At 51.8% G+C, this 17,470-nt stretch overlaps 1 protein-coding gene across 1 annotated transcript; it reads left to right on the top strand.

The window, feature by feature from the left end:
- Positions 1 to 5,123: 5,123 nt before the first annotated feature.
- On the top strand, positions 5,124 to 12,379 carry MLEC (malectin; the record flags this gene model as incomplete). Its single annotated transcript, XM_080628869.1, has 5 exons — positions 5,124 to 5,319; positions 8,459 to 8,637; positions 9,994 to 10,170; positions 10,332 to 10,389; positions 11,568 to 12,379. The coding sequence occupies 5 exons, from the start codon at positions 5,124 to 5,126 to the stop codon at positions 11,795 to 11,797; spliced, it is 840 nt and encodes a 279-aa protein (XP_080484995.1). The 3' UTR covers positions 11,798 to 12,379.
- Between the last annotated feature and the right edge of the window lie 5,091 nt (positions 12,380 to 17,470).

Raw genomic sequence — 17,470 nt, 5'->3', positions numbered from 1 at the left:
CAGGGCGTGCTCTGCACTTCTTGGTTTCCCTTGGTGAACCGTGTCTGTGTTTGCTGTCTATGTGTGTGTGTCTATCTGTGTGGAGTTATTTATGCTTCCCCGGCACATATTTCGCATCTCCTGTGGTTATGTTTACCAAAAGTACATTCAAATACATGTCTTGCGGGGAGAAAGCGATAAATATGCACGCTGAAATGATGTCTGGATGTCCCTGAGAGGTGGTGGCTGGGCTGGGGGAGAAGGGCTTCAGCAGATGCACACCCCATCATCTGCACCAGGATGCGAGGCAAGTCCTTGCCAAGGAAATGGGATTCACTGCCAGCCACTAAGCCTGCAGCTGGGGGCCTGGAGATGCCTCGTGGTGAGGGCAGTGCGAGGGTCCCCAACCCCTGCATCCTCCCTGCTTGCAAAGGAGCAAGTGGGAGCCCCCATGGTGTCATGGCAAGGAGCAATGGGAGAAAGGACACAGAGGGGAGCTAGGTGGGGTGGGGATAGGCAGCAGTAGCCACCATCACCCATTTTCAGATGATTTCATACACAGCTGTGAATGAATGCACAGTGGGAGCTATGCTGCGGGAGCTGAGCTGTTGGTGCCAGTGATTGCCCTTGATCCTCCTTGTCTTGCAGTGCCCTGCTCTCCAGCTTGTTCACACTCCAAAATGCTGCACATGTGTGCAGCTGGGACCATGACAGCAACCTCCAGGCCCTATTCTTCTCTATTATTCTCCTTCTCCTTACCCCAAGACGCTTTTAGCCTCCTGCTCCCTTCCCCTACCCTGCCAGACCTATAGTTATCCTCTTTCTCTATGCAGAGGCTCAGTTACAAGTTGCCAGGACTAATTCCTGCTTGGCTTCAAAAAGCAGCATCATTGCTGTGCATTTCTCAGTGGGAATGGCAGCTGTCTTCCCTTTACTCCAACTGGGAGGTTAAGGACCAATATCCTCCTGCTTCCTCCATCTCAGGTCTTTCACTTCCCAGGTTCCCTTTCAAATTCTGAAGGTCCACAAGTCCATGTCCCAAAGGAGGATTTTCTCTTACGCTTTCCTGTTGCTGTGCCAACCACCGTAACTGCAGCAATGGCTCATATCCCAGCAATGGAAACGCTGTTCCTCCTTATATTTTGTGTGTGTACTCGTGTTCGCACAGGCATGTGCACTGGGAAAGGTTTGTGTGTGTGTGCATTAAACCAGGGAATGCAGATAAGTACATGGGAGTGCAGCAGCAGAAGAGTTGTTTGCAAGTGGGTGTATGCAAACTATATGTGTGTATCTATGGAGCTGGTCCAGTCTTGGAACTGTGGTTGTGAGCCAAGAAATGGGAAAATGGGTATTTACAGATCTCCACGTTTATTGGTACAGCAGCTGTATTGTGCTTAGGAGATGAGGGTGATGAACTGAACAGAGTCCAGAGTCCTTGTAAGTTATGTATGTACTTAGGAAAATACTGGCAGGGGGGAGAGACTTGCGCAGGCTTGTGTGTGCCATAGGGAGTGTTGGAACACAAATGTGCTTCACTTACCGTGGAGCTCACTGAGGAAGATGCTTGTTCGTGTGTGCAGAGCAAGAGGACAGCATTGCTGCGTGCAGCAGAGTGACTGTGCCAGCCTGTGGGGATCAGTGACATTCAGTGTCTCTTGGTGTCCCTGCATTTGTACCATGGCAGAGCTGTGTTTGTAGTCCCAAGAAACACAGGGACACGAGTGCCAGGGGAAGGGTGGTTGCAGGGCACCTTTGTGTCATTGCAGAGGCAGTCCTGGAGCCACAGCTACTTCCAAGGAAAGCTGGAAGCTCTTCCAAATAACCTGTCAGGTCTCACCATGATACAGGGAACAGGTCAGACAAGGCAGGTCTCCAGAGCATTCATTTTTTAATCCTTCCAGCAGAAGCTCTTCCTGCAAGTGTGGTTTTACTTGTACAACAAGCCCCAAATAATCCCAAGGAGTTTTACTATTTTCTTGCGCAGACAGGCTCAGAGATTAAAGCTCCAGTCTAAATAATCTAATTCCAGAGATAATCCTTTTGCTTTCATCTCCAATCCTGAGACCAGGGAGGCTTCCAAATAGCTCCACATGGCAGGGCAGAGCCAGTCCTCTGGGCACTTGGGCCCTGTAGCCCATGTGGTTCAGGCGCATATGCTTCTGACCCACACATCTCCGCCACTCTTTTTGGACATCCCAAGTCCCACTTTGGACATCCCAAATCCCTTTTTCCTGCAGGAAATGGCTAATACCCAGAACACATGTCCCACACTGGTGGTGAAGGATCAGGGCTGTAGGTGGACCAGGCAGGGCTGATTCAAGACTCAGTTATTTTGACACAGATGGCAGGGGACAGGGAGAGATCAAAGGACTGAGAAGACAACCCTGAGCCTTTCACTTGTAGGTTACTGGTGTAAATGCAGCCTGCATCAAGGGACTGATGGCTCAGTGAATTAGTAACAGGATACAAAGCCTTTGACATCCCAGGCACAAGCTGGCATCAGGTTGCTGGTGATCACAAGTAACAGTTCTGGGGCAGCAGTGTGGGACATCGTGGGCGCAGCCACTGGCATGTCCACCATCCTCTGCCAGCGGCCGTGGCCGGATGTGAGCCAGGGCAAGTGCTCCTCCTGTGCCTGTGAGCACAACCACTATCCCTCCCCACACACTGCTGCTCAGTTAATCCCTCTCATTTCATGGTGGGCTGCAAATTCCTGGGAAATAAGCATCCTGGCTTGTTAGTAGAAGATGGTGTGACTGGGGAGGCAGAGGAGGTATTGCAACACTCAGTGACTTGCCCTCTAAAAAGGCAGAGTCCTCAGACAGAGCGGGAAGAGCGTGGGTTTCCATTCTGTTCAAGGAGGGGAACTCTTCCTTTCAAGGACATCCTTCTCTTTTCAAGGGAGTGCTGCTGCTATTTTGCTATGAGACGTTCTCGACAGGGACCCCAGGCTTGGCACAGCCACGGAAGTCCCAAGGCAGGGATGAGCTGGGTTAGCTCCCGACAGCCCTTGTAACCCATCAGGAGCCAAAGAGGCTCCTTCAGCTGAGGGCTCATGGGCGATACCTAAATGTTAGCGAGTCAGTCCCTTCATGTCTGAATTCCTGCTCACGGGCACATTTGGACTGGGCTGAGCAGTTTGATGCTGGGTTTGTAATGAAGCCCCTGCCACTGCCTGCACAGCCCCTGTGCCCACCAAGGCAGTGAAGGTCCCAGCATGAGCCTCCCACTGCCCAGCTCACTGAGAGGCTCAACAGGGTTTCAGCCAGGCTCTGCCCATACAGTGCTTGAGCCCTCACTGCCACTGTGTGTGTGTGCAACTCATGGCTACTGCCTGATGACACACAAAGTGTTTACGTGCTTTGAAGTTGTGCTCCTGACTCATGCACATCGCAGTTTAAACCGAGAAATCCTGACGTTAGGGAGGATCATCTGTGATCAGTACAAATGAGCTCTAACAAGGCCTCCCTCAGCCTCGCCAGCTGGACAGCATTGTTCTGGCCACAGCTGCTTGCACTCCTTTGCTAACTGAACTTGGGGGACCCCCAACAGACCACAAACACAGTGGGGATACAGATTAGTCTGGATTTGATCAGATGCTGCCAGGGCTGGGCTCTGTAACACAGACGATTTGCCAGGAACCAGTGTGAGGTGGCTTTAATCTGGAGAGGTGCTGAGCATGTCCATTTTACACTGCTCCACTGGATGTGGTTTCCTAAGGCAGGAGCTGCAATGCTGCTGTGGGAGCACAGGAGTGCCGTGGCCCAGTTATACCACAAGCCCAAGAGCTGATGTTAAAGCAGCAGGAAAACACTCTGGGGCTCACTCCAGCCTGGTCAGAGCAGGTTGGGGAGCAGGGGGTGAGTGCTTATCCCATAACTGAGCTCGCTTCTCCAAGGCTGTGTCCTGTTAAGAGACCTCGTAAGTGTGTTACAAAACCAGCAAACCCCTTTAACTCTCTATCTGCAGTGCTAAGTCTTTATTTCCAAAAGCAAAGCACTGTGGAAGACCCAAGTTAATGTAACTGGGAATTAGCAGCTGCTGTTAACGTAGTTGGCGACTGGAATGCAGACATTGGGTCTGGCTGGTGCCTGAGGCTTTGAGAACACCAAGATCAGACAGAAGGGGAGACTCGGAGGCAAATGTTATTTGCTCCCCTGCCACGAAGCGAGTTTCTCCCCTGTGTGCTCTCACTCACTCCAGCCCTCTCCAATGTCCTCCAGAAAATCCCCAGTAAATCTGAAGTTCTCCTGTGCAATGAGCCACAGGGCAGCGCTGAGCTCCCCTCCTCCCTCCGTCAGACTTTACCTCCCAGGCAGGTTACAGTGGTCCGAGCTGGTCTCCCTCCTTACCGCCCAGGCCGGTAGCTGCCTTTTCCCACGCTCCATGGCAGAGGCGGAGAGTACCGAGGCAGCGAACCGATGCTGGCGCTGCTGCTCAGCGTGCAGGGGGCTCTAACGGGGCGCTACCCCCGGTAGCGGAGCTCCCAGTCCCCCAGCTCCGCTTCCAGCCGCTTCCTCAGGCACCGCGGCCGTGCCCGAGCCGGGCAGCTCCGCCCAACCCCGCGGGGACGCGCCGGTGCCGGGCCCACTCCGCTGCGTCCCGCCGCAGCGCCGCCCGTTGCCTCGGCAACCCACCGGCTCGCCGCTTCCCGCCGCCGTCCCACAGCGCTTTGCGCTTCGGCCGCGCTGGAGCTCCCTGATTGGAGGGGGCGGAACTCCTCCCTCAGGTCCGGCGCTGAGCGGAGCGCGCCGGGCTCTGGAGGCAGCGCTGGGAAGCCTCGTCCCTCCCCGTCGCCCCTTCCCGGGGAGCCGGTCCTACCCTCGCTTCACTCCCCGGGCGGGAGGTACCGGCCCTGGGCACTACCGGCTCGCAGGAACCGGCTCCCCGCTCTGCTCCCGCCGCAGCACGCCACCGTCCCCTCGCCTCTCAACCAAGCCTGCTCAGCCGCTCCCGCCGCCCATTGGCCCGGCGGGTTATGAATATGCAAATGAAGACCCGCGGTCACCCAATGGCAAACGGGCAGAAAATTAATATTCGCATTGCGGCGCGTGGATTGGGTGTTGCGCGCTCCGCCCCGGCAGCGGGTTAGGCTGCCCCCTGGCGGTGGCAGGAAGGGGCGGGCGCGGCGCCGGGAGCCCGAGATGGTGGGCGCCGGGGCGCGCGGGGCGCCGCTGCTGCCGCCCTTGCTGCTACTGCTGCTACCGCCGGTGCTGCGGGGCGCGGCGGGCGGCCTCGCCGACAGCGTCGTCTGGGCCGTCAATGCGGGCGGCGATGCCCATGTGGACGTGAACGGCATCCACTTCCGCAAGGACCCGCTCGAGGGCCGCGTGGGCCGAGGTGAGGGCGGGGGGGGACGCCGTGCTGCGCGGGCGGCCTTCGGGGGGGTTGTCGGTGCGGCTGCTCTCTGTGCCCGCTCAGCTCCACTCCGCTTGCCTCGGCGGGGGTCCGGGACCCGCGTCCCGCCGGCGTCGTCCCGCCTGCCCCGGCCCCGCCGCGGAGGGTCGGTGGGTCTGCCCGCTGGGCTGCGGTGGTCCGGTGGACCCGCAGTCAGGGTCTCCCTCCGCCGTCCGGGCCCGGCGTGGCGAAGAGGGTTGCTGGGGGACAGCGAGGCCGAGATCCCCCGGCACGGTACTTATCACCCGCCGGGACCGCGGCCACCCCGTCCTCCCCGCCGGCCCCAGCTAGAGCGGGCCCAGGGCTGCGGTGTCGGCGGGATGAGCCCTGCGGTCTTCGGGCTGGTTTTCCCTGCCTCGGGCTGTGGGTTGTGTAATGCCGGAGGGGAAGTGGCTCCTTGCGGGCTGAAGTGGAATTTCGGCTGGAAAAGGCGACGGGAGCGCTCAGGCTGCCAAACCGGGCGCTTGAAGCTTTTCTCCTTTTTTTTACTTCCCATTTTCCACTGAAAGACCCCAGTTTCCACTGCGGGTTTGCAGCGCTCGGTAAAGTGAGAACACGCTTTGCTACCGCCCTCCGCAGCCTGGCTCACGGTGCGGTTGATGCCCGCCACCAGCAGCCCGGTGCCAGCCGGTGCTGGGGAAGGGCAGGAGGAAGGTGCTCCCGTCCTGGCAGGTGTTCAGGAGCAGGGCAGGGACGGAAGGAGAAGTAGATGGGGTCTGATCAGCTGCTCTAGCTACTGAATCAGTAAAATCTGATATCTACCAGTAAGGACAGGATGGAGAACTGATATTGCACTTGGGTTGTGTTTTACTTCCTCTGAAACTGCTCTGGTTGGATGGATTTTGTGTGTTTCTGATACTTGGTGCACTGGAACTTAGGTGATTAACACATTCATTGGAAAGTGAATCTGTGCTGAGCGGCTCCTGCTGCCAGTTACAGGTGGGTGGTGGAGTGCAGGGGAGGTGAGCTGTTGACTTTTAAAGTCTGACCTTCCCTGTTTCTGTGTAGGATGGTGAGGTTGTGCTGTACAGCTGGGACTGCCATTGCTCACCCTGCAGGAGTGCATCCTGGAGAGCTGTTGGGATGCAGTGCATACAGGGAAGGTCACATTTAAATATGAACACGGTTTGCATGGAGCTCTTTTACCCCCGTGGAAGCAGGCACTCCAGTCACACAAGGTGCCCTGGTCCCTGTAGGTCAGCTTCCCTTTACAGACTTCTCACATATGTGGCTTGAATGTCCTTGTGGACTTGAGCAGTTCAGGTTTAGCTGAGGAGAAAAAAGGGCCGTCTTTTGAAGCACGCTGCCATGCCCTTCCTCTGGGGACAGCCAGGCTGTTACAGTAATCCTGCTCCAGCCAGTGGTGCCAGGCACAGCAGAGGAGACTTTACCCCTTTGAGCTCTCAGCTGCTTTTCCCTCAATGGCTTTTTATTGCACCATTGTTCACATTATTCCGGGCTCCTCTCTGTATTGATAGGCATGTAATGGCTACAGCAGGAATACTGGCTGGGAGGAAGTGAGACCAGGGGGTAGCATTTCTGGGCAAATTAAACCCTGGGTTTCTTTTCAAGCTTCAGTTCAGATGTTGTGCCCTGGAGGACAAAATGTGCTGATGGCAATTACAGAACAGCCAGGTGCCAAACATAGTTGAGTCGCAGTTTAATGCTGAGCTACCTCAGCACATCCAGCACTCTCAAATCAAGCTCACTTCCACAGCTATGTCAACAGACCTGTGATGTGCAGGTGACAGGTCTTTCTCTCCAGTTACCTTCTAGTTACTTTCTTCCTATGCAGGCTTTCCTCTAATAGGAGCTGACTGCTGTGGAGTCCTTGGTTTGCTATCACTGTAATCTGTAGCTGGCCAGAAGTACCTGTGGAGGAGGACAGGTTAAACTTTTCACCTCTGTATTCCTGGTGATGAGAGTCTTTGGTTCTTGTGCCTGGCTTCCCGTGGTAAAGAGATTGCCTGGGTGAAACAGGAGAGCAAGAGCTGGCATTAATTTCCTCTCATTTGCATTGGCTCCCTCGTTGGCAATGTAGGCTGGTTTTGTAGTCCTTCCTTTGTCTTGGCTGATGCGCTGTCTGTTCCCATGGAAATGGGGTGGAAGTGGCATGTGTCAGCAGAGAACTTAGTGTGGATCAGCTCCGCTGCTTGAAGTGCCAGTGGCCACAGTCTTCCCTCCTGCCCCTGCTTCACTGAGGAATGACTTGATTTGGAGCTTGAGGCTTGCACTGGTTTGTACAGTAACCCTGACACAACAAAATGGCAAGTTGGGTTAAGGCCTTTTGAGGGCTGCGCTAGAGGTGGTGAAATAAGGACTCGAGGCAAATTTTATTATTCCTGTTATTTTTATCAGTTATTGTCCCATTTGGGAATGTTGTTTGGGCCCTTCTAAGGGGGCCATATGCCTGCATATGGTTCATATGCCTGCAGGCAGCACCCATTTGCATTGATGGGGCGCTGCTGCTCTTGAGACTTTTGGGTATCTTTCTTGTTTCCTTCCTGTCTTCAAGCTGGCAGTTATTGTGTAGATGTGCTGAGGAGAAGGGGTTTTGTAAGATGTCTGATGCTTTTCTTCCATTCATGGCAGAAAATTCCATTTCTTCTGCCATTCCCCAGGTTTTCGCACATCTAAAACCTGATGCCATCGACTGCTGACTTCAAATCTGTTGGATGAATGAGCCAAGTCAGTCCTACACCGACTGTTTTGGGTTTGTACCCAGCTTGTGATTTGAAAAGCTTGTAAAACGATTCTAGGTGGTTTTCCTCTTTGAAGCAGGAGTCAATGGCCAAGTTCTTTGGCTAAGTGCCTGTTTGTGAGACAAGCTCTTCTTTCTGAAGCTGTGCAAGTAAGTTTGCTGTGTCTGAGACGGCAGCAGGTCCAGACCTGTTTTTCTGCAGGACCTGGGTTCTGGGGCTTTGGCTGCCTCTGCTTCAGCTCCAGTAGTGCCTCCTCCTGGTCAGAGCAAGGAGAGGAGACAGGTCTGAGGGTTAAGCACTGCAAGGATATCTACATAAAGTGTCTCTTCCATGTGCCTCAAATTAATCCTTCCTCTCACTGTTTTGTGCTTGAAACCCAGCTTCTGACTATGGTATGAAGCTGCCAATCTTGAGGTCCAATGCAGAAGATCAGATTCTGTACCAGACTGAGCGTTACAACGAGGAAACCTTTGGCTATGAAGTCCCCATCAAAGAAGAGGGTGACTATGTGCTAGTGTTGAAGTTTGCAGAGGTCTATTTTGCACAGTCTCAACAGAAGGTAAGCAACAGCTCCTTGCTTGTCTCTTTGATGTGAATTCCTGGCTAAGACCGTGTGTGTTCAGGTTGCTTCTGCTGCTTCGCATGCTGGAGAAAGGAATGAAGGAAAGCACTAAGGCACTAATGGTTAACTTACCTCCCAGAGCTTTCATGGGCTCTGGAACTTCAAGCTGTCTTCCACATTCCACATATACAGTTGGCCTGGAAAATGGCATTACAAAACATTCAAACATAGGCAACTAACCTAGCACTAGAGCTTTATGATCTGTTTAGGTTGTTCAGGCTTTGAGAAGTGATTTTTGCCTTTTTCCTGAATGCTTGTTCCTGACCTGAGAGCAGGCTTGTGCTGGAGGAAGTATTGCACAGATTAAATCAGGGAGGTGATCTGGGTTAAATAACCTACTCAAACAGCAATGTTGTAAGACTTCGTACTGGTTCAGTCTGATCCTGAAAACACAGGAGTTAAATTCAACCCTCTTTATTGCTCTTCAGAGAAGCATAATCCTTGTCACTTCTGAAATGCCTCATGTACAGATGTGGAAGCAGAAGCACAAAGGGTTCAAAGCCCTGTGATGAGCTGAGAGGGAAGTGATGTGTGTTTTAGTCTGGCTTTCCCCTGACTCCATCAGCTTCCTTAGAGCCCTGCTCCTTAAGCACTGTGCTGCCTTCCTGCAAGAGAAGTATTTCAGGGAGCAGAACTGGTGGGGCTGGCTTACAGAATGGATACAAAAAGCAGCTTCACATTAAACTGAAGGGTTGAGGCATCTTTGGTTCTTCTTCCTTCATGTGGCTGTGCTGGGATTCCCCAAGTGCTGAGTGAAGGTTGAGTCATTACAGCCCTGAGGAGGACTTTCACTCTGAACTCACAGATGTGGTTAGCACTTCGGCATCTTACCTCCTTCAAACCTTTTCCTTCACTAGCTTGTTTCCTCTGCTCTGCTGCAGGCTGTTAGTTAGAAACTGCTTCACTCCCTAGGGTGTGATGTGCCCCAGCACCCTGGGGTGGTAGGAGCAGGTCCTCAGCCAGTAGGTGGAAGGAAAGTTGTGAAAGAAAAGTATGAACAAACCAGAATAAAATCGTGCTGTCCTCCATTCTGAACAGCAGATGTAAGGGGATTTTAAAAGGAGGCGGATTTCAGGGTATTTGAAGGCAAAGTTAATGCTTCAGTGTCTTTACCTGGCTGCTTTTGGGCTCTGAATCCTTCCCAAGCAAGTGGAACGTGTGGTGGGACAGTGCATGCTGCAGTGCTTTCTGGTCCTGGGTGCATAACAGGCAGAGACCTTTCCTGTTCAGTTCCTGTTTCAACCATCACACGCCTGAATCCATCCTGACACTGTCATTTCTTCCACCCTGAAGGTGTTTGATGTTCGCTTGAATGGCCACGTGGTGGTGAAGGACTTGGACATTTTTGACAGAGTTGGACACAGCACAGCTCACGATGAGATCATTCCCATGAGTATTAAAAAGGGGAAGCTGAGTGTCCAGGGAGAGGTTTCCACGTTCACGGGGAAGCTCCACATTGAGTTTGTAAAGGTAACAAGCTTTTTCTGTGCAGAGCCCTGGGCTTCCTTTTCCCCTTCTTCCCCAGCCGTGTGGTGCAGGCTGTGTACTGAAGGAGGAGAGGTGATGGTAGGGGGGGAGAGTATTTCTTGCCTCAAATCTGCAGCAGTGATTTCCTTCTGTGCTTTCTCTAGGGCTACTATGACAATCCCAAAATCTGTGCCCTATACATCCTGCAAGGAACAGTGGAAGGTAAGCACAGTTTCTGAGCCAGAAGGCTCTTCCCCCTTGGAGAGTCGCCTGTTGCTTCTCAGACCATGAGATCGTAGCTCTTGCTGACCCACCTCTGCCAAAAATGTTTCCTCTCTCAGCAAGCTCCCACAGAGTGCAATAGGTGCATAGGGTCCTCCTGTTCCTCCAAGTGCACAAAGCTGTGCACTTTTGGAATAAGAGAAAAACCAGTGTGGTTTGAGACTCCCTGTGTATAGGGTAGAGAAGAAGGGAATGCTTCTGGTCAGTCTTAGCTTAGAGCTACAGATGAATTCCCTCTGGCCTTGCATGACAGCAGCAGCCCTGCAGACAAGCAATTCACAAAGATCTTTTAGGTAGTAGTAAAGCGTTTCTGACCTGGAGCTTTGTTTTGTCTCCTCAGCTTGTGGACAAGGCAGTGGGTTTTTTCCCCCAGGTATCGGTTCCTCTGCACAGCAGCAGGGAGTACTAATAAAGTCCTTGCTCTTCCATCACCCTCTTTGTTAGCCTGTATCGGAGCTCCCCTAGCTCCTAAACAGAGAAGGTTTAGGACCCCACACTGACCAAAGCATCAGTTTGCTTTACTATTGGTCAGGAGCTGACAAGTGATGCTGAAGATCTGGTGCCTAACCTTGTGGTTGGGAGGAACCTTGACATGTGGGGACCTGCACTTCATGCTCCATTCAGAGGACTGGGTCTGAGTGGGGTTGGGCCATGATGCTCTGATAGGGCTGGGGTTGGGGGGGTGCAGTGATGTGAGGTAGGACCATTTGCAAAAAGGGTTGTTCCCATTCCTCTTTGCACCTCTGTCTGCAGGCCCTGCAGGTAGCAAGTGCTTGTTCTTGACTAGATCTCACTGAGCAGCTGTGGTACCTGACTGTGTATGCTCCAAGTGTGCTTTTGTGCTATAACTTCTGCTGTGTAACATATAGATGGGGTGGAATGCTGTTGTTTTCTTTGCAGACTGGGTCTTTAGATGCTCTTGTGTCATGGAGGAAAGAAATAGCAGAGTGAGCCTCTGAGGGGGAATGCTCTGGCTGTGGTGTTGATGTGGTGTCGATGTGGTGTCAGGTGCCTTGTTGTCCTTGTTCATGTTGGGTCAGGGAGGGAGGAAAGCAGTGACTCGGGTGACGTCCCACGTTACATCCTGCCGCCTTGCAACCTTTTGTCTTGTCCAACAGATGTTCCAAAGCTGCAGCCGCACCCAGGTCTGGAGAAAAAAGAGGAAGATGATGATGAAGATGAATATGATGATGGCTCGAGTGTTAAAAAACAGGCAAATAAGAACCGGGTTCAGTCAGGCCCACGCACACCAAACCCCTATGCCTCGGACAACAGCAGCCTCATGTTTCCTATATTGGTGGCCTTTGGTGTCTTCATTCCTACCCTCTTCTGCCTCTGTCGATTGTGAGAGCAAGCCCCACAGAGCATCAGCCAAGGGGCTGGGAGGGAAGGAGTTGGACCAAACACGGTTGCTTTTGATTTCTCCATATTGTTCATAATTTAAGGAAAAAAGGAAAAAAGAAAAAAAAAAAAAGAAAAAAAAGATTCATTTGGAATGAATAGCAGGTCCAGGTAAGAGGGAGCTTACCTTCCCCCTGCCAGCAAGCAGCGAGGCCCTCGCCTTCCCCTTCGCACCATGTGCAGCCTCCGATCCTCCCTGGGGCATTCCAGAGTAAACTGAGTCCTGGCCGTCTGTACTGGGCTGTTGCAAGCTGATGCTACCAGTCCTGGGCCATGTCCCAGACTGAGAGAAAGCCATGTGCTGAAAGACCTCTGCCTTTGCTGGGTGGAATACGGTTCCTTAAGCAGGGAAGCAGCTCCTAAAACCAGCCCTGAGTTCACGTTTTGTTCAGGAGCGTGGAAGTGGTGTGGTGCTGTGGGGTGACTAACAGCGGTGGAGGACAGATCCTGGCTCAGCATCTCCCTGAATGTGTGCAACACGATGTATTGTACTTGCCTGCAGAAAGATGCCAAGACTCCGGCTAGCGGCTCAGCCTCTGTGGAGATGTTTCCCTCCTAAGACTGCAAGCTGTGCCAGGAGCAGAGGGATTTATCTGGCCTGATTTGCTGCACCAGTTGGGAGAGACTTTCCTAGTTTGGCAATTGTAACGTTAGATCCGTCGCAGAGGGATTCTGTTGTAGCCTGTGAGAGGCTGACATTGTTAGCGTCTGATCAGATGCACTTGCATTGATTATGGCTTTTGTTTCCTTTATTATCCTTTTCAAAGGTTTCATTTTAAGCCCAGTTCCTTGTTTTGCCCTTCCTATCAAGTGACCTCTCCTTTGGAAGAAGCTGAAAGAGGCGACCTAGAGAGGAGATTCTGGATTTGTTCCTTGACCTTCCTAACAGTTAGCTTCCTGCCCTGTAACTGTGAAGAACCTGTGCTGTAGGACAGAGTGGAGCAATATCATGGATGCTCCCTGTGAGCTCTCATTCCCTTGCAGGGACCAGGCCTACCTGCAGTGCTGAGAAGTGCAGTGAGTTGTTCAGTGTCTTCCGGTAGCTCATCCTTTTGCCCATCACTGTAGCGAAGGGGCAGATGTCCAACATTTCAGTACTGTAGAGCAAGGTGATTTGATGCCCTCCAGAGATTGGGAAGTGAGCAGAACACTGGAGACAAGGTCACTGGCTTCCCCCAGGGATATTTCCGCAAGAGGCTTCTTTTCAACATGCAGAGCCTGTGCCTGCTGGACAGAGGCTGAGCAGGAGTGAAAGCCATTCCTGTGCCTGCTGATCCAGAGCTCCAGGCCCCAAGGAGCTGCCTTCCCATGCTCTTGGCCTCTGATAGGTTGAGCGCTTCTGGCTGGCAGGAGGGAGATGTTCTGTGTGCTGGGAGCAGGATCTGTCCCAGGTGGGGTTGGATCCTTGCAGGTCAGCTTCGATGCTGGTGAGCTCCGGACTCACAGAACACTTTACCTTCTGCTATCTCTGTTCTCTGTTTTACCCAGAGCAGTGGCACTGAGTGGTGTCCTCATTGCTGCTGCTCTTCCCTGAGCCTGAGTTTTCCTTGCAGTTGTTTGTGGGTTTGATCCCCTGCAGTGGCTCAACCCTTTGAGCTGAGATGGGTCAGCAGAATTCCCTGGTTTGCAGAAAGGAAACTGGAGGAGCAGCCTTCCTGCTCTGCTGGGCCCAAGCAGCTGAAGCCTTTGCTTCCTCCTGACCCTCAAGCTGTGATATAAGCTGTCAGCTCCTGGGCTTCAGAACAGGAGGTGTCTGAGCACTGCCCTCTGCAGCAGTGGCACTCAATCTTGCCTTTCTGATTCGTACATCACTGTTGTAGGCTTGACCCTAATGCTGTGTCTCTGAGCTAAAAGGCAGGTGGTAGGACCTTAATTACCTTCTCTCCAGGTGCACAAGTGATACCAGCCAGTTTGGGAGAAGTAAGAGTGTCCCTGTCACAGTTGAAGGAGAAAACAGGCTTTAGAGAGAGCAGATCTTAAGAACAAACCTTAGGATGAAAAGGCTTTAAGCTTGAAGTTGTCTGCTTCATCTTCTAGCTGCTGTTAAAATCCTAGTACGTATAAAACTCACACAAAATAGGAGCTTTGTTTTGTTTGGTGACAGTTCCTGCAGAGATTCTCCAGCGTTTTTAGGATTGCTGTATCTGGAGCACAAGAGACATTCAGATCTTTATCAATTTTGAGAAGCATGAGCTGTGCTGATTTGTTAAGCAAAAAACCTGGGCTTGAAAGCAAGCTTCTCTGTAAGGAGCTGTTATCCCCCAGGGTTTTTAGGTTGCATCTTATTTGAGCATCTTTGAAGCAAAGTGTCACTCAGCTTCTTGTGGCTCACCCAGTAATCTCTGCACCTTTCCTGGCGTGAGAAAAGGGGCAAATTTAGGAGTGCAAAAGTCAGACAAGTTTTCTAGGATAGTTTATCCCTGCCTGTCCCGGCAGCCAGGGCACCCATTTGGTGCCATCAGCTGCCCTAAAGCAATGCTGTGCAGAGTGTGCACTGTTGTGTTCCAGTTGCTCAGTTCAAATGAATTTGTCTTATTTGAATAAGAACAGGGAGGAGGAAGAGTTTGTCCTTCATGGCTTCAATTTAGTTGTTTTGGCTCTGGTTTTATGCGTCTTTGTCACTACAAAGCTGGTGTCTGGGTGGTTCCTGACCCTGTTATGGTGCTATGAGCTGTTTTCCTTGTTGGTCTGTCCCCTCCCAACACATCTGCCTCAAGGAGCCTTCAAACAAAGCATGTGGAACATGGGAGGATGGTAGGGAATAACTGGTTAGCACCTTGCTGGGAATGGCATCCTCCGGCCAACTCCCCTTGCAATCTCTGTCTAGCATCTGCAAACCAGGCAGATGGGTATATAATGAGGTACCTGGTCCTGGTAAAGGAAAGGTTTGAATTGACTGTGGTTTTCCAGTACTTTGAGGGGATACCCAAGGCATGGTTTAACTGAGCCTGGGTAGAGACAAGGCTGTGTGTGCTTTGTTGCCTCCTGCCAGCAGCAGGGAGGTGAAGTGGGAGCTGGCTCAGGACAGACCCTGGCTGGATTCATGGAGCAGTTGTGTAGAGAGGGGCAGATAAGGCAATTTTAATGATCATGTTTTGGGCCTGGATAGAGCCTCAGTGTAGTGGTTCCAAAGCCTGTTTGCATTACCCCCCATCAGCCCCTCCTTTTGTACCTTTAAGACAGGCCTTTTTTTCCTTCTGTGTGTGTGACTGAAACAAGATCTGTGACCCTTCTGAGTATCCCAGGTGGCAGTGAGCAGAAAGCCAAGTGAATTCCCTTCTCTTTTTGGTGCCTTTTGTCTCAGGCTTTGAATAAAAGTCTATGTGAAGAAGCTTCTTTTTTTAAGGAGCTTCTGAGTTGTTTTTTCTTTTTCCCAAGGGCCAGGCATTCCCTGCCCTTGTGATCAGCTGGGGACTGCCCCACTGTCCCTGGATGCCAGCTCTGGAGGTCACAGCTCAAGCAGAGAATGGTGAGTGAGTATCGTTGATTCCAGCCTGTGAGATCAATGGGAAGGAAAACCTAGCAGGGGATGGAAGAACTGGAAGAGCTCCTTCAGGTCTGATCTTCCCCAGAAATCTCCTGGAGGCAGGATGGAGAGCTCCCAGACACTCTGGTGCCTGTGTGTCTGTGCAGTTCAGAGCTGAGTGAGTCATGGCTACGTCCTGGTCTGGTGCTTACAGCTTCTGGGTGTAGATTGTGGCTTGGGGGTTCCTGCCCCTCAAACTTGCTTGCTGAGGCCTTGCTCTGCGCTATTTGGGTCTGAGCAAGGAGCAGAGATTTGTGCTTTGTCCCTTGGCCTTACTTTAAATTGAAATAGGACAGCAACAGTCAGGGAAGTGTCTTCGTATGGGAAGTCTGAACAGGCCTATCTTTGATAGAAAACAGCAGGAGGAGGGAGAGGACCAGCAGAGCAGCTTCAGCCATTGATGCGAGACACATTCTGAGCAGCTGCAAGGTACCAAGTGTTTCAGGCTCTGTTTGGTGCTCAAATGTGGGAGAGATCCGTCTGCTTCTTGCACTTAAGTGCTGGGGAGGGAAATATCCTTGCTGAGAATCCAAGGGAAATGGGAGCTGTGCCAGCACTGAGCTAATTTACCTACTGGCGCTTCTGCATCTCCACAACAAATGCCAAAGTCTAATACAGTTCAAGGATGCTTTTTTTACCGTCAGCCTGGTTCCACCAGTCTGTCTTCACTGGCTAGTCCCATATAGGCTCAGACAAGTATTCTCAACACACACACCACCAGGCTGGAACTGTGAAGGCTCAGAAACGTGATTACACGAATAGGCCTCCTGTGCTGCACCCAGCGGGTCTGGGGCATGTGTGTATCGCCTTGGATCTGAATGGATTTGTCCCAGGAGTTATAGTAGCAACCACATTGAAATGGTGCTGGGTTGGATAGGAAAGGTGAAAGCAGGTCCATGTCTTCCGGGACTCTGGCTTGCTCAGAGTTTATTGCTGTATATTAAATACTATTTTTGGAGATTGGGGGGAAGATACGGGAGGGGGAGGGATGCGACGGTGCTGTCCCCAGTCTGATCAGTGGGATGCTACTGCAAGTTATTGATAGGGTTTGATTTTTTTCTTTCCCAAAAAGTACTTTATTTAAAAAATTAAAAATAAGGAAAAAAAAAGTAATCAATGAAACACAAGTGCTTTGCTTTCCTCCCTCCTGAAAAAACAGTGCTGGCTGATTGGAAAATGTGAGTCATCTTTTGCAAACATCGAAGGTCTCTGCTGAAGAGTTTGTGTGATGGAGATTTCAAGGGAAGGGGCAAAGTACAGCTTGAGCCCGTTTAACTGGGGAGAGTGTGAATTCCAAAACGCAGGAGCTCTGCACTGGAGTTGCTCCCAGTCACACGTGGTGGGGATGTGCTTGCTTGTGGCACCGTGGCAGCTCTGTCACACTGCTCCTGAGCTGGGGTGCTGGGGTGAAGCTGTGCCTGGAACTTGCTGGCAAGTGGGGGCTTGAATTTCTCCTGGTTTCTATGGGGGCTTTGTGTGTTCAGGGCTTTCCCACTCAAGCCAGGTTGGTCAAACAGCCCCAGAGCCCGTGGGAGCAGAGGCAGGTTTGTGTTTCATGCCCGGAGGCAGCATCGGGACTGTGCGATGCTGGGCAGGTGACAGGGATGTTTGGGTCCCGTTGTTGTGGCAGCTTTTAGTGTTGGCAGATGGTCCCACTGCTCCATGGTGCCTGGCTGGGATGTGTGGGACTGACCTGTGCTATTGGCATTAAGGACACACACAAACTACTTGAAGCTGCGGGTCTGAGTTGTCTGTAAAGGCTAAAGCAGTGTGGGGAGAGATCTCCATCTGTACTTGTCAGCAGTGCAAAGGGGTTTCAAGAGGGGGTTTTTAATTTTACTGTCCATTGCTTTGTGTTATCACAACTTGCAGTGACATTTCCTTTGTTTGCAGCAAGCTCGGGCCCTGGGTGAGAAGCACAGATGTCTATTTCTGATTGCATTGCCTTTGCAGGGACTGGCTTGGGGAAAGAGGCAGGTTTGGGGTGGGTTATTTTATTTTTGGTACATGGCAACAGTTTTATTTTTGTTAATTTGCCCAGGATGTTTGGTTGAGGGAATGTTCTGAAATCCACTGCCTGGCACTGGGACCAGC

This window comes from Psittacula echo (genome assembly GCF_963264785.1).
Source record: "Psittacula echo genome assembly, chromosome: 13".
Lineage (NCBI taxonomy): Eukaryota > Metazoa > Chordata > Aves > Psittaciformes > Psittacidae > Psittacula > Psittacula echo.
Note: the sequence above shows the minus strand (reverse complement) of the source record. Positions and strands in the feature narration are given on the sequence as shown.